This window comes from Culex quinquefasciatus, chromosome 3 (genome assembly GCF_015732765.1).
Source record: "Culex quinquefasciatus strain JHB chromosome 3, VPISU_Cqui_1.0_pri_paternal, whole genome shotgun sequence".
In the NCBI taxonomy this organism is placed as follows: domain Eukaryota; kingdom Metazoa; phylum Arthropoda; class Insecta; order Diptera; family Culicidae; genus Culex; species Culex quinquefasciatus.
In genome coordinates this window covers 159,631,888-159,656,884 of record NC_051863.1, presented here as the reverse complement: position 1 = coordinate 159,656,884, position 24,997 = coordinate 159,631,888, and the positions used below count along the sequence as shown (strand labels likewise).

Genomic DNA, 24,997 nt, shown 5'->3' with positions numbered 1-24,997 from the left:
TTCAAGTTATAGCTATTTCTAAGCAATTTTTCGCATTTTTCCATTTTTGAAACTAATGCACATTTTTGCCCACTTTTGAAAAAAAATATTTTGAAAAGCTGAGAAAATATTCTATATTTTGCTTCTTTGAACTTTGTTTGATAAAAGTTTCTAAAAACAATTTTTGAGTTTTTTGAAGTCATATTAATTACGGAATTTATATTCTAAACCAAACTTATTAATGAACTAGTGTTTCAAATACGATTCATATATTTTTATTTTAGGGAAGAAAGACAGAAAAAAATCTTTCAAAAAATCGGTTTTGGCATTGTTTTTTGTCGTAGTAATCAAAAATCCCTTTATCATTAACTTAAACAACATTAAAACTGTTTCGTGAATTGCATTTATTTTTGCTCTCAAAAAACATGTTTTAATATTAAAGAAATAATTGGAACGCTCTCTGCAAAATCTAAATAATGAAACATTTTTTCTGAAAAAAATACATTGAAATTCGCTGAAGTTTTTCAGTTACAGTTTTGCAGTTCAAAACAACATTTTTACAGAAAATCAACTAAGAATGATTGCTTGCTAACATTTTTTGAGCTTTTTATTGCTTTTAAATAGTCTCACAAGCCAAAATTGAGGATAAGTTGAGAAAGACTATAATTTCTACTAAATCATCTAGAATAATTTACATCCGAGGAATAAAAAAATATTTTTCTGGGTACCCCTAACAAAGATCGACGTTTGAATGAAATTACGAAATTCAACACTGAACTAAATTTCGAAAACCGTGACCCTGAAAAGACACATAAGATAATAACACAGATTTTTTTTCGTCATCCTGACGCTGTCAAACTTTAAGAGCACTAAACCTTTTTTTCACTTTCAACTCTCCAAATGTGTTTTTTTGTTCTAGGGAATTGTGTGGTTTGAAATCTGATATAATAAATTTCAACTCAAAATCTTTGTATACAATCAAAAATTAAATTGTTCCTATCTAATCAAAACTCCCATCCGTTCAGCTGTCACCCTCAAACCAAAAACTGTTTACGCAAATAAGTCAAACTGGGTTAATTTAACTTGCCAGCAGTTACGCCAACAATAAAAACCATAATGGTTTTATCACCCACGACCATCGTCGTCGTCGCCATAAACCACTTGAAACAATTCCCGGAAGGAAACGATTTTGGTCTCATTCCGCGCTCCAAAACCCAACCTCAACTTGAGGCCGCGCGAAAAATCTGAAATGTCTCCCGTTTTATTGTTTCATAATCGTATAACCATAATGAGTTTTCATCCCATCCATTCGCCTTGCCCGTTTTCTGATGGCGGAAGGAAGAAAGGAAGGAAGGGTGGTTAAACTCCCCCGACAGTGATTTCCGCGATGTTTTCTTCCTCCCCCGTCGCAGGAAAACTGACAAGAAGTTGATTACAAATTAAATTTAGCTTCCTTGATTTCACCGCGACTTTTGGGTTCACTGGCGGCAATTTCCCTCTAATGACTTGCCGCAGGATATCGAGGTGGAGTCGGGTGCAACTTCGTGTGACTTTTGAACAATGTCTTCTTGACGCATTTGTTCTACCGTTAGACCCAGGTTAATTCTTGAGGATTATCGATTCTTAACCATTTTATCAATGTTTACTTAGTCACTAAACATTCAAGATTCCACAACTTCAAATCATCTTATTATTTCCAAAAAAGGGAGCCTTTTACAAAAAATTACCTTTAATCAGTTGTTACTTTTGCATCCAAAAAGTAGGCAATATTTTTCAAATATTATGCGCATGCAAAAACATGCACATCACCTTCGTCAAAATAAACACTTAATATTACACACTGCATGTCCAAGTTTTGCAAACACAAAAAAAGGTCGCAACTGACGGGATTCAAACTCAGCACCAACAGTTAGGACTGGCGCCTTATCCCGCTCGGCCATCAGACCGATAACGAGCTTGACATTTTGGTCAAGTATTGCTACACAGCAAATAAAGTAGTAATCCAGGTGCGTGTAAAAGGCCTATGTGTAAAATAAATATAGCATTTTTTTATGCAATTTTATGTGATTTTACACTCTGAAATATGTAGCCCATCAGTATGGGAAACCTAATTGACCGAAATGTCAAGTTCATATATGCGTTTATCCTTACGACATTTCATCGGTCTAATGGCTGAGTGGGCAAAGGCGCCAGTCCTTACTATTGGTGCTGGGTTTGAATCCCGTCGGCTGCAACTTTTTTTTGTGTTGGCAAAAATTGTACATGCAGTGTTTATTTTGACGAAGGTGATGTGCATGCTTTTGCATGCGATTTTACCATCGGATTTTTTGCTGTGTACTTTTTTAGCTGTGTACTCCATTTACTAGTGTAATACAGTCATCCCACATATTCGGAACGGTTTCCAGATCGGTCAATGTTCAAAAAATCATAGCAAATCGATAATTGAACTTAATGATTCGCTTTTACCTTCATTTGAAAGCTTTTCTTGTGATCTTTCGAATGCTATATCGAACATCTGCAAATTTTAACTTTTATATGAAGTTTTTGAAGAATTACTTTGACCCTTGAAATCCACAAATTCGGAACACTTTTTTCTTACGGATGTAAACAAACTTTGGATCTCTCCAGGTGTACATATCCCTAGTAACATTTTTAAATTTACAGGTTTAATAATGGTTCTGAAAACCCTTATACGGCCTAAATAGGCTTTTATGGCCTACTTAAAACCTAAAATGTTACTAGGGATTTATTACCAAATAATGACTTCACACACTTAAACCAATGAAACTCAAGCTTAGTGATGTTTTATACATGGTTTGATAACTTTTTGCCTTCCTCACCTTACTGAGGAAAGGCTATAGACCCACCTTCACGTATACCTATCGACTCAGAATCATGTTCTGAGCAAATGTCTGTGTGGATGTGTGTAGGTGGGTGGACAAAAAAATTGTCACTCGATTATCTCCGGACTGGATGAACGGATTTTGACTGTATTAGTCTCATTCGATCCGTCTTGGGGTCCCATAGGTCTCTATTTAAAATCAGCAAGTTTAGTTAAGTACTTCAATAGTTATGCTAAACAACGATTTTGGCGTATGTCCGGAAGATTGTAAAAAGGGTGGTTTACAAGAAACCCTATCATGTTATACATTTTCAGAAAGGTATTAAAAAGACCTTTCCAATAAGCCCAAAACATTGAAGATCTGACAAACCTATCAAAAGTTATTAGCACTTAAGTGTTACATATACACTTTTTGGAGGCCGGATCTCAGATATTTCAGTAAAAATTATGTCCGGGTCCATCATGCGACCCATCGTTAGCTAGATAATTGAAAGATCTTTCAAATGAGCCTAAACATCAAGGATCTGACAACCATATCAAAAGTTATTAGCACTTAAGTGTTATTTACACACTTTTTGGAGGCCGGATCTCAAATATTTCATTAAAATTATGTCTGGGTCCATCATGCGACCCATCGTTAGTTAGATAATTGAAAGACCTTTCAAATGAGCCTAAAACATCAAGGATCTGACAACCCTATCAAAAGTTATTGGCACTTAAGTGATATTTATATACTTTCTGGAGGCCGGATCTGAGATATTGTGATAAAAATATTGTCTGAATCTTCCATGTGAACTTTCGTTGGATAGGTTTTTTTATCAGACCTTGCCGATGAGCCAGAAAAATTGAAGGTCTGCGAACCCTATCAAAAGAAATCAGTAATAAAATTGATTTGTTAAACATGTTAAGGGAATGTTGCTATTTTTACTGACTGTATTGACTCTATGAATGTGAGGAAGGCACCAACCACCTAAAGGTGGATTAAGTATCGTTTTTTATGAAAATATCAGTTAAATTCAGGTGTTCCACAATTGTGGGAGGCACAACAACATCCCACAATTATGAAACAGACCATTTGGAGGCAGTGTTTTGCTGCTCTAGACAAAATAGTCTTGGAATGAAGTTTTTTGTTCAGAAAGTACTACTTTTACTAGTGAAATAGCAAGATTATGTCCAAATGAAGGTTCTAAAAATAGTAAGGTCGACAGAAAAGCTACTTTTGGCATGCTATGTGGGATGACTGTATGATTACCTTTTACAAACCTGGAGCACAACGTTTGGATTAATAACTTTCTGAAAGAAAAACTGTCCACAGTTTTGTTTGATTTGAAACTTGAATTACTAACACCATTCCATTTGTTTTTTCATTAATCAAATGCATAAAAATTGCTTACAGAACTATGCTTTTATTCTATTCCAGTGTTTTTTCCAACTTCCATCAAAAATCGCCGGCTCAGCAAATATTTATCCGGATTCGCTGATTAAAATTCACTTGTCCGACCATCTGTTTCGCCAGCATCCCACTTTATGCGATCTTGCTGCCCGACTCCCATACAAACCAGCAAAAGGTAATCACAAAGAACAACAACAAGTGTGTGTCGCTCAACTAGGGGTGCCTCACCAAACGAACCCTTAAACAGACCATGGCTCATCTCATTTTCCGCCCCCGGCGCGGCAGGTCGGGTCGGGTCTAATAAAGAGATCCTTTTAATGTTGTGGAAGCTGGGCTTGCCTGGCCGCGGTTGCTGCACCATATGCCAACCTGAAAAATGTTGTAATAATAGTCATCATCATCATCGTCACCACCAGTACACTGCACTGGCACCCCTCCTAATGGTGTTCAAACTACAAGTTCATTACGGTTCTATAGAGATCCGTTTTTATTTTGGCAAGCCGAAAGACGAGGGGTGCGTTAAATGCACTCGTTCAGAATTTTCATGTTCGCATATTTACCATGTCAATTGTACCTTACGTTTGAGGAAAACAGCATGTAGAAGGAAGAAAAAAAAGATTCACCAGCAAGAGAGGGCGCCAAATCTTTTTCTGCGGAGCTGTGGATGGTGGTGGTGCGCAAGTGAAAACGTTTTTCCCTAGATTTCACATATGTCAGCATATTTTATCCGCCGAGCACGGGTAGGTGACTCTATTGTGCGGCGTCAAATTAGATGGTCTTGATAGGGCCAGGTTTGCACTTGCCGATGTTTTGCTTTTCTATGTTGTGGAAAATGTTGAACCAAAGCAGGTTACAGCTGCTGCAAAGTTTGTTCAAGAGCTCAAGAAGAATTAAAACATATTGACTGGCAGTGTTCATTGTCATATTTTTACCTTAAGAGCGAGTCCACGAACAGGGCATACCCCTTTGTATGGGACGTCGTTTGGACCTCATCAATCTGCCTGAAATATTCAGGGGTTGTTAGTACATATAAAACTAGCATCTGACCAAAATATGAGCACCCTAGGTCAACGGAAAGTGGGGCAAATCGGGACACAAAGTTTGATAGTTCAAAACGTCATAAATCTTTAAAAGACTATAACTCAGGCAAACTTTAATTTAATTTCAAAATTCAATGTGAGCATCTAAAAGGACTTAAAAAATGGAACAAAATGCAGGGAGAAGCATCCCAATTGGTTAAATCTAAAGGGAGTTATTGGCATTTTAGTGAAAAAAAAGCATAACTTTCAAACTCAAATAAAAAAGTGTTCCATCCAGATAGATCGGTTCGACCTGCAGCTTGTAGGGGACATCTGGGACTACCATCTGAGACTGAGAACGCTTTGGGTAAGGCAGTTTAACATATTAAATAGAAACTTTTACTTTTAGTAAATTTGTTGGTTGTAAATTTTTGCCCGGAGGACCCCTTAGATCCCATTTTCCAGTGATAATTTCATCATATTCGTGTTCTTGAGATAATTTCACAATAGAAACATTCATAAAATTTCTTATTTACATCCGATTGAAAAAATAAGGTTTAAAAAAATAATAAGCTGCTTTTTTTATTGGTGTCATCTGTTATCCTTGGAAACGAACTTGATTTTCAATAAATTTTAGTACAAAACCTGAACACTAGCCTAAAAGATGCTTCCTAACAAATATACCAAATTTTCAAAAATAAAATAAGAGGTTTGGGAAATCGACTTCTAATATCAATTTCAAGAGTCTGCATTTTTCCCAGAACATATTTTTAAGGATTCAAATCATAACCTACAACTTTTTCCAAGACACCGAATCGATAAGAAAATGTATTATTGTTACGTATATTCACATTCCCATTTTGTATGGGCAAAATGGTATGAAGCTTTGTATGGAACAACTAATAATACAAAATGACTGCTTTTGTCAATAAAAATGCATGAAAAGTTTAATCCTTTTAAAAAATACAAATAAAAGTCGATTTACGAAAACATAGAGAAATAATCGAATGATAAAATACATTTTCCAACAAATTAAATTTTTAATCTTTAATCTCTTTATTTTCTAATTAATTTGAGCCCAGGGCTGAGCTGTAGGTTAGTCGTAGTTAGTCGTCGACTAACAAGTTCTTTACAAAAAATGTCGCCCTCCTTAAACAATTTGGCGCCCTCAGCAGGGCCCAAGAGAAACTTTGCATTTTGCAAATTTGCCAAGTTGCCGATTTGTGCTGCGCCTTCATGAAAAAGATATAGCGCCCCCTCAGGCCATTTTTTGTAAATTTCAAAAAAATGCCTAAAGGTGGCCCTCATAAGATATCATATCCTCAGCTGCTTTACTTATTAACACTGGAACGCCCAACGCATGTCCAACTTACACGGACGCCCAAGCCTCCCAAAAAAGTTGGAACGGTAACTTCAACTCGCTGGTTCTCGGGCATAACTCAACCAATCGGGACGATTCTTGTTTCCAGTAATTTGTAAGAATGTCTAGATGATCCTAGAACTTTGCAGAACTTAATTTGATCAAATCTGTAATTTCTGCGACCGAAAACATCGTTCCACCTTTTTTCAAAACGACTGCCTCCGCGGAATTTTTGGCGAATTTTTTTTTTTGTACGCGAAAAAAAAAGTTGGAACGATGTTTTTAATCGCAAAAATTACAGATTTGATCAAATTAAGTTCTGCAAAATTCTAGAATCATCTAGATATCCTAACAAATCACTGGAAAGAAGAATCATCTTGATTGGTTGAGTTATGCCCGAGATCCGTTGAGTTGAAGTTACCGTTCCAACTTTTTTGGAGCCTTGGGCGTAGAAATGTTAAAACAGGTCATGTATTTAAGAGGCAGTATTTGTAAATATTGCTCGGTTTGTTCTAGAGGTCGTATCGAGGTGCTCCGATTTGGATGAAACTTTCAGCGTTTGTTTGTCTATACATGAGATGAACTCATGCCAAATATGAGCCCTCTACGACAAAGGGAAGTGGGGTAAAACGGGCTTTGAAGTTTAAGGTCCAAAAAACCTAAAAAATCTTAAAATTGCTCGCATTTCCGTAAAACTTCATCAATTCCAACTCTCTTAGATGCATTCGAAAGGTCTTTTGAAGCATTTCAAAATGTGCCATAGACATCCAGGATTGGTTCGACTTTTTCTCTTAGCTTTTGCAAATTACTGTCAAAAATGGATTTTTTTAAAACCTTAATATCTTTTTGCAACAGCCTCCAACACCCATACTCCCATAGGTCAAAAGATATGTAATGACATGGACTATAAGCCTACGGTGTTAACTTTTTGGCCAATCGCAGTTTTTCTCATAGTTTTTCGATTTTTCATTTTACAGCGTTAGTTTTTGCCCTGTAGGCCGCCATAGCGGCACTTTTTGGTCTCAATTTTGTCATATTCGGAATCCTCGGACAATTTCACGTAAGTTAGAAGTATTGGAATTGTAAATTTGATTTAAAAAATAATTAAATAAAACATTTTTGAAAAAAGAAATAGATCTTATTTACCCTGTGATCAATACGTCAAATGCTGTATCAAGTAGGCGAAAACCTGTTTTACCCCTAATTCAACAAATTGTTAAAAAATATTTTAATTCATTCTAAACGGCAATTTTTCCAATCAAATTTCCAACTCCAATCCTTCTAACTGACGTGAAATTGTCCGAGGACTCCGAATATGACAAAATTGAGACCAAAAATTGCCACTATGGCGGCCTACAGAGCAAAAACTAACGTTGTAAAATGTTTGTTCTAGAAAAATCGAAAAACTATGAGAAAAACTGCGATTGGCCAAAAAGTTAACACCGTAGGCTTATAGTCCATGTAATTACATATCTTTTGACCTATGGGAGTATGGGTGTTGGAGGCTGTTGCAAAAAGATATTAAGGTTTTAAAAAAATCCATTTTTGACAGTAATTTGCAAAAGCTAAGAGAAAAAGTCGAACCAATCCTGGATGTCTATGGCACATTTTGAAGTGCTTCAAAAGACCTTTCGAATGCACCTAAGAGAGTTGGAATTGATGAAGTTTTACGGAAATGCGAGCAATTTTAAGATTTTTTAGATTTTTTGGACCTCAAACTTCAAAGCCCGTTTTACCCCACTTCCCTTTGTCGTAGAGGGCTCATATTTGGCATGAGTTCATCTCATGTATAGACAAACAAACGCTGAAAGTTTCATCCAAATCGGAGCACCTCGATACGACCTGTTACACATTGGTGAAAAACTCGCTCTTAAATTTTGTTTAAATGTTTTTTTTTTATTATTTTTCTTTCCATGCGAAATAAAAAATCATATCTTATAAGAGTGTACGAATATAAACCACCCTAGATCATCTGAGACCCTAGGTTCCACCACGTTTGTCCACAAACCAAACTTACCTGCATTTGAGCTCATTGAGAGCAGTTTTGATACTGATATGCGACATTCCCGTAAATTTTCTCATAGAGCATGGTACAAACTCTCATAAAATGACCATTTTTAAATCGCTGTAACTTGGGTTTAAGAAAACATTTGAAAAGGCCTATTAAAAACTTTAAAAAGACGCGTATTTTTATGCTCTAAATATGTCCACAAGACACCAAAATTGGCAAAAATAGTACAAAAAGATACACAATAAAACACTTTTTGATGGGCCACCCTACTGCTTTTCACATAAAATGCCGTAGAATGATCAGATTATGAGATAGAGATTTGGTGTCTTCGACAAAGTTGTTTGAAATGGCTAGTACTACAATACTGCCGAAAGTATTCCTCTATCTCATCTAGAATCGAAGATACTTTTTAAAAATATTAGAAATTGTTCGACCACCCTAATATCGTTTTGTCCAAAAGATGACCGAAGCTCAAAAATGTATCCCTGGAGCGGAAATAAATTATTCCTGCTAAATTTGCGTTTCCGACCACTGTGCACTGTTAAATAATGTTTAATTCTGCTACTATATTACTCTGTAAAAAGTGCGACCAAAAATTGTTTACAATAAAATTCACTATTTACTATTTCAAAAAATATATCTAAACACTATTTCAGTAAAATTCAAGTTCTAGAAGATGCATTGGAACATCCTCTACCACCTGGTGCTAATATCTCTTTTTTGTCAAAATTGGATATTTGCCATTTTTTCAATAGTGGGCAGTATAGTTCATTTTGATATTTGTTTACACATTCTAACTATGGATTTGACAATAGAAGAAAAAATACAACAACAAAAACTTTGAGTTTGACCAACAAAACGCTTCTGCAACTGATATTTTTTCATTTTCTCGGAATCTATATTTAATAGAAAACAAAACATAGCTTTATTTCAACAAAACTAAGCTTGACACTTTGTTACAGCAAGATTGTTAGTTGCAGTTTTCATTGAATTCGAAGAGTCCACCCTTAAGAAGCTACGACAAACAAACAAATTCGCACCTTTTCGTAATTGAAAATTTGTTTGCTCTGTTTGTGTGCTTGCGTTTTTGCAGAAACATCAGCCTGCATACATTTTGCCTTGTTTGACGTTTTGCCGCAAACAAGTTCTCGGAACTGAAAAACTGTCCATCACGAAAAATTGCGAGTTAATAATTGATATATGCATTTAGGACCCTGTTTCTATTATGAATCGAAAATTTTTAACTTCAGTTCAAGATTTAATGATTCACTGCTATTTCATTTCAAACTAGTCCTAAATCTTTTAAATTGCATTGATCTTGCGTATAACTTTTGAAATTTCATCACAATCTTCCAACTTCAGTTCTGATTCATCAAACGCTCCAAATTACGTTGTTGCTTCCGAACTTTTCTTCAGCCGTATCGCAACACTTACCCATAATTGCTGCCAGTTTCCACCACAACGCGGAAAAACAGTATTTTTGATGTCCCTAAAGCCATAAAACGAGCGCGCGTCAGGTCGCTTTCCCCCCTTAAAAACGCCCACCCCACCTTTTCACAGATTTCCTTCTTGGAGGCAGCATCATTTCGCTGCCACGGGAAAGAATTAAGTGACGTGCTGATAAGAGCCGAGAGCAGTTCCACCTCCACCGGCAATGATAACGCGCGCAGTCATTTGTATTCGGGAGCCCAAAAATTAGCATAATAAATTACGACGTCTATTAGTCTCTTGTTCTCGCCGCGGTTTGGAGGCAGTTTAGCTCCGGAAGGTACTTTTGTTTCAAATTGACTCCGCTTTTCCCGTTCCGTGTTTCCGCGAGGGTGAGATTCTTCTAGCAAGCGGAGGTGGGGTGCGGGAAAACATACCCAACAGGAAAGTGATTTTTGAGTAGCGTAAAACGATCCATTACGATGCCGTGTTCGCGAGGTGGTGCAGAATCCGTCGTGGGACAGTGGGTAAAATGAGGAAATGAGACAAAAATAATCAAAACTATTGGTTCGATTTTTTATGTTAAAAAGAAACTTTTGTGAAATTCTCTGATCATTAGAATAATCAAAATTTCTAAATTTACAAGTCAAGCTTTACTGTTAAAAAAGTTTACACATAGATAGTTACCCAAATTTCAAAGTTTGATTTAGACCAAATTATAAAATGATTGAAATGTTTTTATTTCTTAAAAAATGCTAATTAAATTGATTTTTGCATGATTTAATTCAAAATATCATTATAAAATTTAAAACCAAGGGTCCTGATTTTCAGTTCAATGAACAGTAACCACTCACTCATCGCCTATCCATTCGTCGCCTATTCTAACCCGCTAGCATTCATGAGCGAATGATACTCGCAAGCAGCCAGCGAGTGATCCGAACTGTTCACTCAGCGAACAAATACATCGTGAAAATTTTTGCCTACTCCGTCGCTTGACAACACTCACACACTACCATGCTCAGCAAAGAGCCGTTCTCACAAAATGCCAGCGCGACAGTCTTTTTGTCTTCATGCCCTCAGTTTGCAATCAATTTGATTTTTTCTTGGTGGATGTTTCTTTGAATGGTGTCTATAATGTTATGAAATCAAAATAAATGCACAATTTAATTGATAACATTGATTTTAGGCAACCCAAATCAATGAGTATAATGTAGCGCATCAGAGAAAAAATGTTTTCAGTTCAGAGTGATCGGTGACGTTCGGCCTGCCTGAGCCGTTCGGAGACTGAGCCGATCAGAGAGAGACGGAGAGTAGAAAAGAGAGTGTTCGGGAGCGAATGATGTGAAAGCGACAAACGGTAGGAATTCATCAGGGCAGTATCGCGTCGCCTGCTATTTGTGCTCGCGAATGGAGTGGTTGATTTTGAGCAATCAGGACCCTTGTTTAAAACTAAATAAATCAACATTTCATTCAAGTTTCACATTGTTTCATGTTGTCACTATTTTTTTTAACCAAGCAAATTAAAATTCTATAAGCAAAAACATTTTTTGTCCAATGATTTTAAATAATCCCTCTTTTTGCCCTTTTCCTTGCGCGTATTGTTCGCGTTTCCTGTTTTCCTCAGTTTTTCCTTAGATAAATTTTCCCAGCCTTAAATGTGTACCTTGTTCTCACGCGCGGTGCAACAACCATTTTCGCGGCAAGCAAGAGCGCGAAAACGAGGGTAAAACCTCGAACGGGTGGCGGTTCCTTCTTGATTTCAATTTGCGTGCCTGATTGTTATCTTCACACTTTGTTACACCACCCGCGGCTCTGACACTGGCGTGGGCTTCATGATTTATGGGCTTTATCAATTTGAAGCGTTTTTCTTTTGAGGATTGCGATCAAATTATGCAAATTAACCGCACGCGTTTACAGTAAAAAGGGGCACGCAGGGAAAATGTTACGGAATGTCTCTTAATAACTAAATTAGTGGAATGCATCGTTTTTGGCCAAAATAACAATATAAATCAAGAAGAAATATGTAATTAGTGATTTAAGTCATATTTTGAAAGTTTTTTCCTGTGTGTCATCTCAACGCACCATAAAAGTTGAAAGCAACCGTGCGTCTCCATGGTTTAACCCGAAAAAAAACTGAAAGAACCACGTTGGCCACAGTCATTACAACCGAGGAGAGGAGCAATCAACCGTAATGGGCACGAGGCCTGTGGTTCTGCACTTCAGCAAAAGGTATAAATTTTAGACAAAGCCAGAAGAACACATCAAATGGAGCGAAAACGAGAAACTCTTTCTTCTCACCTTTTGCCTCTTCAGTTGGGCTGGGGAAAGCCTTTTCCCTATACTTTTGGAAAAGCTCTTCCCCGTTTTCCGGACACAAGACGAACGCCTCACCCTTCGGAAAGGTAAAAGAGTTGGTCACAGATTTCACCAGCGGTGGTGGGCTGGCGCTGCAGGTTTGAAATATGAATTCGATATTTCAACGATGTTAAACAATGAACGAGTTAATTCATCTGTAAGAAAACAGATAAGAACAAATAAATCTACAAAACATTCTCGTGTTGAAAATTTTGCCTTTCTTCTTTTCCTCTGGATTTGGCACCGTCCTTCAGATAGTGACTAAGGGTTTTTCGGGAATGGGAGATTTACCTTTTCACGTTGAAGTAGTTCTACAGGCCGTGGGATTTCTTATGTTTATAGAACGTTTCAAAAAACATCTATAGTTCATGTAAGTTTTTTTAGTTTAATTGCTCTTCAATGTTCAAACTGTTGAAAAATACTTTGATCGCGCAATATCAGCCCGTTAACCATTTCCAATAAGATTTTATTGGAGTACAAACACTTCATTATGCAATTTACTTTACTGTTACATTTAAACCATGCATCTACACAGAAAAAAATATGTGAATTTACTCGACACGTAAAAAATGAATTACATGTAAACTTAGTTGATGCAAACGTGAGATTCGACGAAAACGGTTGAATCACACGTAAAATCATGTTTTACGTATAATTTGTTGCAAATGTACATCAAATTGCATTTAAATTTAAATGTTTAATGACGTGCAAAAGTGTTACATCATAAACATTAGGAAATATTTTTATGTGTGTAGACTAATATTTGAAAAGGGCCAAACATTCAATATTACGTCCTTTTAAATTGTTATTCTTGGTTTAAAAATTCTGAAAATATTTTTTTCGAAAAGATTGGAAAACTTCACAAATGTTTCATGTTTTAACATTGAAAATCGGACCATTAGTTGCTGAGATATCGACATTAAAAAATTGTGGGTTGTTTGGGTAAAACTTTGAAAACATCAATTTTCCTGTTTTTAAACCTTTGCATTGCAACATCGTAGCAACTAAGGGTCGTATCAACAAAGTTCAAAAAAGCAAAATATAGAGAATTTTCTCAGGTTTTGAAAAAAAAATCAAGATTGAGCAAACATGTGCACTAATTTTAAAAAATGAAGAACTGCGACTATTTTCAAAAAAGTCACCAAAATATGGATTTAACTTAAAATCGGTGCAGTTTATCAAAATTTCACTAAAGTACTTTTTGATTGCAAATTTGATTTTACATCGAAAAATGAAGTTGAAAAATTTTTGAGACCGATATTTCGATTTTTTTTAAAAAATAGTACTGATTCAAAAATTCATAACTCGTTCAAAGTTTTTTTGCAAAACCTGGAAATTTCTGAAAAGTTGGGATTTTTCAATTCAATTGTGTTTTTATTAGAATTTAACAGTTCTGCTCCAGGATGTTACTTTTGCAATTCAGAGATTTGGAGAACCTTTCAACTGAGATCAATTCATAAGCCTTTGCAGGGAGGATACATATTTCTAAGTTTAGATTTTGCTAACTGGGTGTTCTTTTAGGGAAAATAAATTTTGAGAAAAAACCCTAGATCTATGAAGTTGGCATTTTATGTCCTCTAAAACATATCAAAAAATCAAAAAATCAAAAATAGTGTTTTTTTTTGCAAATCAAGTTTTAGTGATAAAAAGTTAATTAAATAATCACCAAAACTTTTTTTACCGTGTATCATTTTTTCCAGTGTAGTCCGTATCCATACCTACAACTTTGCCGAAGACACCAAATCGATCAAAAAATTCCTTCAAAAGATACAGATTTTTGAATTTTCACATATCATTTTTGTATGGACAGCTGCCAAATTTGTATGGAAAATTATATGGACAAACAAATGATGCAAAATTACTTCTTTGGGCATAGTTTCAGTCGGATTAAAAAATACAAAAGTTAAAATTGAAGAAAAAAGACCGATTTCCTAGAGAATTGTTCAGTTCACAAAAATCATTAAGTATTCAAGTATCTTGTATTCTTTTATTGAGAGTCTTGTTCCTGCCAACTCTTGTTGATTAATATTTAAAAAACGATTGCATGACAAATTTCATGCAAAATAGGGAATCGGTTGTACCGGACCCTCTCCGATTTCAATGAAACTTTGTAGACATGTTATCCTACGCTTATGTAAGCCATTTTTGTGTGTATGGAGCCAGTTTCACTCGATGATGACATTTGTGAAGGGCGTAAGTTTTTTTTAAATATTTTTGTAGTTCGTGATTTGAATATTTCTGTATCTCGATGCCGTTGCATAGTATCAAAAAGTGGTCAAACTCAAACTTGTAGAAAATTTGACGGGCTTTCCGAAAAAAATACACTAACAGAAAACAACACGCCAATTTTATTTTTTTCTGATTTTAAAGTTTAAAAGTCAAATTTGAGGTGGAGCCCACCATTTTTTTTCGTTCAATTTTTTTGTGAAAATAGTCTAAGATGTTACAAAAAAACTCACGAAAAATGCAGGCTGGAGCAACTCACCTAAAAAAATACAAAAATCATTTACTTAAACTGTTTTTTTTTTTTTCAAAATTGCTCTAAACGTCAAAATTTTCAAAAACCGAATACGAGAATCGATTTTCCAGACAATTTTACATAAAAGTCTCCATATTGACCATTGTCTTATGTGCAATCCTTGTGAAGATACAGCGGTTTTAAAAATAAAAATGTCGAAAAATCTGTTTTTTATGGTTTTTTTACAATTTCTATATGACAGACTTGATTTTTCAGTCTCGTAAATATTGTTACCGAAAAAATCGTCCGATTTCTCATAAGATTTTGTCTGTCCACTTTTCTAAATAACTCGGGTTTTTTGATGATTTATGCTAATAACTATCCAGGTTTATACCATCCACTGAATTACACTGAAAAAAATATTTAGCTATCAGTTATGAGTAATGCAATTAGCTTATATCTTTGAGCCCATGCTTCCAATTGAAATGTGGTCAATGACAATCTTATGGGAAATTGGACGAGCTTTCCGGTAAAAATATTTACGAGACTGAAAAATCAAGTCTGTCATATAGAAATTGTAAAAAACGAAAAAAAAACATTTTTTTCTACATTTTTATTTTTAAAACCGCCGCAACTTCACAGGGATTGGACTTAGGATAATGGTCAATATGGAGACGTTTATGTAAAATTGTTTGAAAAATCGACTCCCTAATGGTTATTGAAAATTTTGACGTTTAGAGCACTTTTCAAAAAAACAGTTTCAGAAAATGATTTTTGTATTTTTTTAGGTGAGTTGCTCCAGCCTGCATTTTTCGTGAGTTTTTTTGTAACATCTTAGACTATTTTCACAAAAAAAATGAACGAAAAAAAATGGTGGGCTCCACCTCAAATTTGACTTTTAAACCTTAAAATTTAAAAATTTAATAAAATTGGCGTGTTGTTTTCTGTTAGTGTATTTTTTTCGGAAAGCCCGTCAAATTTTCTAAAAGTTTGAGTTTGACCACTTTTTGATACTATGCAACGGCATCGAGATACAGAAATATTCAAATTACGAAAAATGAAGGATTTTCGTAAGACTTTTTGTAAAATCTTAGGCTATTTTCACAATGAATTGGAACGAAAAGAAAATCGTGGGCTCCCCCTCAAATTTGACTTTTTTCGATACGATGCAGCGGCTTCGAGATACAGAAATATTTAAATTTCAAATTACAAAAAAATAAAACACTTCTCAAATGTCATTATCGAGTGAAACTGGCTCCATAAACAAAAAAAAATGGCAAATTTACAAATTTAGAAGTCTTCTGAATATAAACTTGTCGACCTTTTTTTAAAGCGCTGCTCATGTTTCAAAGAATTGAACAAACTCACAGAAATATTACGACAAACAAGAAATGGTTGTTAGAAATAAATTTTCAAAATATTTAAGAAGTCGAGCTTTTTTTCAAAAAGCTGCTCATGTTTGATAGAACGGAAAACTAACAAAAATAGTTCGACAAATAAGAAAATGTTGTTTTTAAAAATAACATAAAAACTTGAAAAATATTTCAAGATCTAACTAATTTTGGAAGAACTGCTCATGCTTCAAAGAATGGAAATTTTCTCAAAAAATGGTTTTAAGTCATTCTGCTTATTTAAAAAAAAACATTACTAAAAGGATCGCTTAACCAAGGATAAACTCACAGAAAAAATCAGATTTGTTTGTAGGAAAATTCGACGATTGTCCATTCGACCTTATGTCTGTCGAACTTTTGTCGCACATCCAAAAAAAACATCATTCAACAGCATTTTCAATTTAAAACCGATTCCAACTCCGAAATGTCTGAATATCCAAAATGCTCAAACATTTCCCAATTGTGTTGATCAGTTTGGTTAAGTAATAAAAATAACCGTTCGTGTTCAATAACTATAAACCATTCATTACGATGATCTTGATACGTACCATAACTCTGTAAATTAATAACATGCATTTATTCCAGTATAAGAAACTCAGTCATGGCCACCGGCCATTTTCTTCACGTCTGCATTGGCCACACACGTCATCAACGGAATCTTTACCATTCTTCAAGACCTGGATGAAACCTACTATGTGAGGGATGAAAAATTGGAATTAATTTGGAGTTTGAAGATTTTAAAAATATTTCTAGATTTCAGCAAGCTTTGCGTACCCGATGAAGGTACCTCGCAAGAAGATATGCGACTTCATGGTCGATCAATACATTCGATGTCAATACTTCTGGCCGCATCTGGAGAAGGGCACCACCGAGTAGGAGTACTGTCCCTTCCCGGCAGGCGCGTATTGGATAAAGGATGTGGTTCCGGACGCTTCGTGGGTGCCACCGGTTGTGCCCACGGGACTTTGGCGAATGACAATTAGTGTGTGGAATCGAAATATTGAACCAGTGTTTAAGTTTACGTTCTTTTTGAAGTTTAGTATAATATAAATGCTGTATTTGCGATGAATAATAAAAAAAATCGGCTTCTGAATTTTATTTAATAGAAAAAATAAAATTTTATTTAAAAAAAACATCTTTCATTCTGCATCTCTCAAAATAATAGCATTAAAAATGCAATAAATTTGTATTAAGTCGGCACCTCTGTTTCAATTCGTTAATCGCCATCATCACCATAAGCCGACTCTAGCAAAAACTTCTCCCTTCCCATAGTCCCTCAACTCTGTCCCCACAAAGCAATGCCGACCGATCACCATCGGAACCACCAAACCAACAGTGGAAGTCCCTTGCAGCCGATTCCTGAAACGAAATTTTCACGGAAATATTTATTATGCCACTTTTGACCCCTTTTTATTATGAGCTTCTTTTTTGTCTGTTTCCATCCTCTGGCCATAAACTGGGATATTGTTACTACCAAAGTAACACCACACCCCTTTACCATCGGCACGAGTCGTCCTTCTGATCCTCTTTTCCGGTCCTTACCTCATCATCAGAAAAAAACCATCAGGTGTAGGGATTGTTGGGGTTAAGTAAATAATCATTTTGAAAAATGATTCTTTTTTTTGCCTTTCTTACAAAAGAAAGGTTTAAGGTTTGCGTTTGGAAAAATGCTTATCTCAGAAATTTTTAAAAATTCGTGCGCGGGTTGGGAATTGCCCAGAACAAAATTCAATTACTACTTTGAAGGTTTTGATGCGCTCTTTCGATTTAATTTAGGGCTGGAACCCGAACTCAAAGCCTGATTTTTGAGAGCTTTTTTCTGAAATACTTGTGGGATGTCTGTATCTGCTCTTAAAAATTTGTGTCTTAAATCATTGGAAAACCGCTCGTAAAACCCACCATTTTTATATTTCAGATTTGTAGCCGTGGCGTTGGATTTGAACATCCTATTTTTGATTCACAATTTTGGACCAGTAAATGTGGTCAAAGCCATTTATGGAGGTATTTTTTGGACTTTTTTTACAGATAACACTATCAAATTAAAAGAATTCAGTTTCAACCATAGCCATTCGAAAACATGCGCCATAAACTGCTTGAGCCCAAAATTTCATGCTTTTCCAAAATTTATTTCCAGAGATATAGCCATATTAGTGTTTTACGTCCAATGTTTACCCTATTTTTTCCTATAAATGTTTGGTTTTATGCCGCTCTAATCTAGTGCGTACCATATGTTAAAAACAGCAAGTCGAGAAAAACGCAAGTCAAATTTGTCCCGCCCATAAGGCTACGTGTTATGATTTTACGAAAAAGTGAAATTTTCTAATGTTTTCAGGAATAAACTACTATATTTTATTGGTTTTCCTGAAAGTTCACATGATTTTGAACCAAACTGCAACATTAACTCAAAATTTACGAAATAACATATGGGACGGACTTGATTTGAGCGGCAGTATACTGAACATCAAATTCAAAGTCCCAACCCCTGGTCGATCGAAAGCATTTATTTGAAGCTTTTCCAAAAAAAATTTCCAGAGATATAGCCATATTAGTGTTTTACGCCTTATTTTTACCCTATTTCTTCCTATTAAATTTTTGGTTTCATACAGAATCATATACTGAACATCAAATTCGAATTCCCGGCTCGTTCTCGCTCGAAAGAACGACGAGTCGTCAAGTCGAAGCATAAACGCCAGCACATTTACACTCTCGCGTTTTACGCGCCTGCTGATTTTGCATATGGGACATTTATGCGAACATCAGTTTGACAACTTTTTTGACGGTCATGGGCATTTTTATTCGAATACGCCCGATTTTGTGAGCATTGGAATTAGAGAACATTCGAAGTAGCGAAATTCGTAATAACGAATCCGCTCGGTAGCTAGCACCAACAACTAGTAACTGTTAGATGATAATAAAAGTTCGATAAATAAAAATCTAATAACCATTACTTTGATCCATTGAGTTTTAGCTAGCTGAGGATCTGTCAATAAATGTCAATGTTTATGGTCAGTACTCAAACCCCGATGGTTTGACACCCCTTTTACACGGAGTTCACACGCACTACCAAACGTTTGTTATGATAGTGTACGTGAGCGCCGTGTAAAAAGTGACAGTTCGTCACTTTTTAGTTTGACTTTGACCTAACTAAAACCAAAACAAGACAAACTAAAAAAGTGTCAAACGAAAAAGTGACCAACCGCCGGGGGTTGAGTGTATCAAAAACTGCAAAGTTCCCGATCGGAACTTCCCAATGTAAACTGATAAATTCCTGGTTGTGAACAAGGCAAAAAGTCTCTGTCAAAAAGTATTTTTTCTACCTGGCTAAAATGTGTAATTTCAAAATAATGCTTAAAGTACAAATATAATTCAAGTTATTATATCCATAAATATCAAAAGAATTTAACATAGGTAATAGAGCATCCAATTACCCGGGGTTACGAATTCCCGGGAACTGGGGAATTTTCATCAATTTATCAAAAAAATTCTGATCCCAGGATCAAATATTTTGCAGCAAAATTGTATAGATCAGCAACTTAAATGATCAAAATGAGTGTGAAGAATCACTTGAATGCTGTAAAAAGCCATACAACTTAAAGAAATATTTTTATTTTTACATTGAATATTTTTTTATATGATGTCTTTTAAATCGTACCAAATCAGAAAAATGGTCATTAATTTTTTGTTTATTACTTTTTTATTAAAGTACATTGACAACAAGTATAATAAATCCATGCGCTATAAAGAAAAAATGCTTTTAAAATTATCTATGTGACCAGTTTGAGAGGATATGACACATGAAATCATAAAAAAAAAAATTTTTTTTAGGCAAATATTTTTTTCAGAACAAGTCTTACTGGTTGCAGCCCATGGATAAATAGATAATCAAGGAGTTTAGCTTAAAAATCAAAGTTTTTTATGCATTAACACCAATTTTCGATTAAAAGGTTAGGGGAGCTGGGGGTAAGGCGGCCAGGCGGGGTAAGACGGCCACCCGACTGTTTTAATAAGTATAGGGTAGAGTAGTCATCAATGAGACACGGGGAACAATGATAAAATGGCTCTCACAAGTCGTAGTTTCAACCAATCAGGCTCATATTTGGGGGAAAGGTGTGTCTACTGGATACACGTCTGCCATTATAGTGGCTTTGGTTATGGACGCTTCCTTGAAAAGTTATTCATAAATGTTTGATTCTGGGATGTAAAAGTAAATTATGGACAAAAAATACTTTTTCGCTCGTAGGCTGCCATTAACACCAAAACTAATATTTCTTCAAATTTCTTTCGACGTTCCATAGGGATTGAGTTGGGCTACAATGTCCTTTCATTAGGTTTGGCCAAAATTTAGAATATACCCAGTATCCAGGACTGTCTCATTGTTCCCCACTCATTTCAGCTCATGGATAACAATGAGACACTTTGATTTTTCTTCATAAAACTCTTCAAAATCTATGGAAATCTTTCAAAACATGAATTAAAAGTGAATTTTGGCATATTTATTGAGTTTTAACTTCATTTAACCAAAAATACAAAGTTATTTGGTATAAATATACGGATTTTACAAAATTTAAATACTTTTTAGTGTAACTTTTGTTAATCAAAGTTTCATGTTGGCAAAATTGCTCTAAAATGTTCAAGGCAAGTTACCTGCAATGGAACAATACAAAAACATGATGTTTTACTAGAAAAATCTTGATTTTCGTAGTGTGTCTCATTGTTCCCCAGCTGTCTCATTGTTCCTGCCAAGTGCGTCTACAATGAGACAGTTGAATAACTCTGGCTGTAGATGTCGGATCGATCTCATATTTTGGTCAATGTTAGAACACATTAAAAGAAAGAAAATGCAACAAAAAGCTCATTAAAACATGCTGATGAAAAAATGAGAAAAATCTTTGAAAGTTGAAAACCAAAAGTGTCTCATTGATGACTACCCTACCCTACTAATGAATATTACTAAAATGTTTAGCAATACTGTTCCTCATGCTAAATAATGCATATGGTGTCACCTTTGCCAGAAATATTGTTTGAAATAGTATAAAAATAGCTCAAAATAAACAAATAATGTTTGAGCTTGAAACTGGATGTAATTTTGATGAATTACAACTTAGGCATTTTTGTTAAATAACAATATGTTTTCCTGTCTTCAAATATTTTTTCACGTTAAATTGAAGTTTTCCCTAGATTATGTCCCTCGAAAAAGTACAAAAAATGCAATGAACTGCTTACAATTTATTTTTAAAAAAATAATTTATTTGGGGGCAAGACGGCCACCTCCTCCGGGGGTAAGACGGCCACCCGTAATTTGTAGATTTTATTTGATATAGGTTATATTTTTGACGGTTTTTGACTATTAAGACATATTTGTAGATAAAGGAAAAGGCATTTTCAATAAAACTATCAATTTTTAATCAAAATGCTGTTAACTACCGTTTCGACAACATTCTTTACTGTGATATAGCAAAACTCATTGAAAAGTATGAAATCCTATCAAACTTTTCATAAAAATCGCTTATTTAATATTGTTTACATAATTTTAATTTACTTATTCTAATCGAAATACACAAACAAATTTTTTTTTGCATCAAATTGTGTTTGTTTTGCAGAAAAAATTCATAGTTTTTCATAAAATGTGGTCGCAACAATATGAAATTCACTGAGCCAAAATATGAAATTTTTTAAACAGCATTTTTCTTCACATTTGAAACCTGATTTTTTTCAACCAAAATAGTTATTGATGTTCAGAGAAGTCTGTTGAACCAACCATGTAGGTGTTTGGATGGATTTAGCAAAGTTATTAAGTTAATTTATAGCACTGGCCGTCTTACCCCGCGTATTTCATATATATACGATTTGAATTATTTTTTTAAAATTGCTGAAAAGTATTGAAAATTGGGTTTTAGACCAACTAATTCATGTCATTTCTATAATGAACTAGTAGTAGAACAATATGTACGTAATTTGAGATCAAAATAATCTGTTGTGTAAATTTTATTAGACTTCTCCCTTAAGGTGGCCGTCTTACCCCCATCTCCCCTACCATAATTTAAATAGTTTATTTTCATTCCAAAATAACGTCATTATTGCTGCAAAACAAATAAACAAAATTTATTTCCCAGTTATGAAAGCTTCCAAAATCGTAATTATTGAAAATAAACCGCAACATTAAATTTTCAGACGAGCTGATCAGTTCAATATGACCAGTAGATTGAATAAATTTTAATTAAGTATTTTAATTATTTATATTTTTGTTTATTTACAGAGCATTTGTGTCAAAAAGTTTTCGTATATTTTTTGAGAATTTTGGGAATTTACAAATTTCCCGGGAAACGGGATTTAATTTTTTGAAATCGGTCACTCTAGTAGGAAAGAATTTATGCAAAATCTTAAGCTAAATACAGCAATTCTATTTGAAAAGAGCATAAACTGAAAAAAAGTTCTTCATCGGGCTCAAAACCATTAGACCCGTATTTTTTTAGTTGGGTCATTAGGGTGATCTACGCCGTGCTAGGGCGCCATTTGAACCGGTCTTGGGCACAAATGAAAGATGATTATTTGGCATTTCAAGAAAAAAAGAAGCCTCGAAAACAAAGTCTAACATTTGAAAACAAAAACGAAGTCTGAGATTTCAAAAAAGTGTCCACGTGGTTTCAGGGGGCTTCTACGAACTGTCAAACCAATACAAACGCAGCGTTATTGTTATGGAACCAGCCTGGTACCCACTTTTTGGATCGTTTACCCCAAAAAAGTTTGAAATAGGGCAAATGTTACACGTTTTGTCACGCTCTATTGTTGGAAATTCAATTTATAAATAATTTTTGTTTGCCTATTTTTCGAAGAATTAGAGTTCGAGAATAATATGTTTGGGTGTTTGAATGGTTTAATTGACGATTCGAATGATTTAGCATATAAATAATAGGTTAATAACAGAACTTTCGGCATTTGTTGTATTATACTTTGTTGTAACTTTGTTTTAGGCATTGAGTGAAATAAAATAAAAATCAAGCTTTTTGTTCAACTGTATTCAAGTACAAAACCAGACAAGTTGAACTTTGAGATAAGATTGAGATAATGAAAACAGTACAATTCAATGTTTTATGATTTTTATTATTGAAATTGTTGTAAGAAATCTGAGGAAGTATTTTTCAATGCTTTTTATGAGTTCTTCTAGCTTCGTTTGATTCGGTCTCCTCGGTGCATGACGTACTCGGACGTGTCGTTATTCATTGAGGGTGAGATGCTGCCGGTGCACCGGGTGATACTGGCTGTTCGCAGCTAGTTCTTCCGGACGTTGCTTTAAGGTGACCAGTCAGTGTCGAATCAGCACGAGATTCACTTGATCATTAATCAGAAGGCAAATGGCTGGTTTTATCGCGCGATTCTGATCACGGCCGAGCTGTTTGGAACCTGACCATCGTTTTTCATTCATTTCTGGAATTCGCCGCTGGAAGAATTCTGCAGCCAGAGAAGTTCCGAGCGCTTGCTGAGGACTGGAATTGCAGCTTACTGTTTCGTGAATCCTTTTCGACCAGGTACGGCTAATGCAGGTGCAAGTGCAACACAGCCGGAAAGATTTCGCCTGCCGGAATTACTGAAAACATTGATTGCTGATTAATTTACATGCGCTATTGAAAAGTTACCTTGCTGCTGACGATGTATCACGTATTTCTGGACAGCACTAGCTCATATTTAAATTTGAATTACCTTTCAAAACATCGATATCCCGAAAACTTTTCCAAGCCGATCACGAATTTGATTTTCAAAACAATAACATTGGGCGGCCATATTGCTTGAATGAGTGCTACGGGAAATTTTGACAGTTCAGCCCCCCTGCGTGGTTTATGGATGGTCCCATAAGACTTTGATTGAAAGATGATTTTTGTAGAGAATATTTTCCCCAATCTCCCACCAGTCACCACACACTCTGCTCGCAAGATATAAATTAACCCTGGACACAATCCGCGCTGATGACGGTGTGGCGGCATCACATCGGAATCGAAATCCTTCCCCTGGACCAACCAACATCCCTTCCCACTAGCCGGAACATGAGGCCTGTCCCCGCCGATGTCAACAAGCAATGCAAATCGGCTTATTTTCTATTTCCTATTATTGTGATTATATTGTCCCCTTGATTTTCCAATGAAATTTATATCTCCTCCAGTGGGAGCAAAACACTCACGCTCATCGCTGCGGGGCCCACGTGGACCGTCATTAGCACCGATTCCGGCGCTGCGAGTTTCAGGGTGGGTTGGAGGTGTAAATGACAGTGGCGATGACATCCCTTGCGGGGATTTTCCACCGGAAGTTGCCACCCGTGGTGGTAAATGCGAAAACGAGGGAATCATCTGGAGTCATATTTTACGCTTTGCGGGACCAGATATGCGGATTTTGGGCCGCGGACAAAACGGTATGCTGTATTCTTTTGGGACAGGATTATAAAACGTAAACCGTTGTCCCTGGTTTGGTGAGCGGCAAAGTTGGGCTTAAATTAATTGATTGTGTGAATTTTGATGAAATATCGTTTAGATAATTGTACAGGGAAATTCAATCTGTATTTTGAATGGTGTTTTGGCATAAAATTAGTAAGGTCACACAATACACACTACGTAACCTTTTGAAACTCAAATCTAATAGATGACCGGCCGAGGTCCTCCGGGATGGTGTCCCGATCCAGCACGTGGTGGCTCATGCCCGTGGTGGGGATTTCCATGCCCATGGTGGGGATGCTTTGGTGGACGAGGAGGTTCCGGACGATCTTCTTCAGAGT

At 35.5% G+C, this 24,997-nt stretch overlaps 1 protein-coding gene across 1 annotated transcript in view; it reads left to right on the top strand.

The window, feature by feature from the left end:
* Positions 1-17,252, top strand: part of LOC6054282 — a 31,015-nt gene extending 13,763 nt beyond the window's left edge. The window contains exons 2-4 of the mRNA XM_038261305.1: positions 12,346-12,485; positions 16,836-16,931; positions 16,990-17,252. Coding sequence (XP_038117233.1) covers positions 12,346-12,485; positions 16,836-16,931; positions 16,990-17,112 — 359 coding nt within the window. The 3' untranslated portion in view covers positions 17,113-17,252. The remainder of the gene's footprint in view (positions 1-12,345; positions 12,486-16,835; positions 16,932-16,989) is intronic.
* Positions 17,253-24,997: the final 7,745 nt, after the last annotated feature.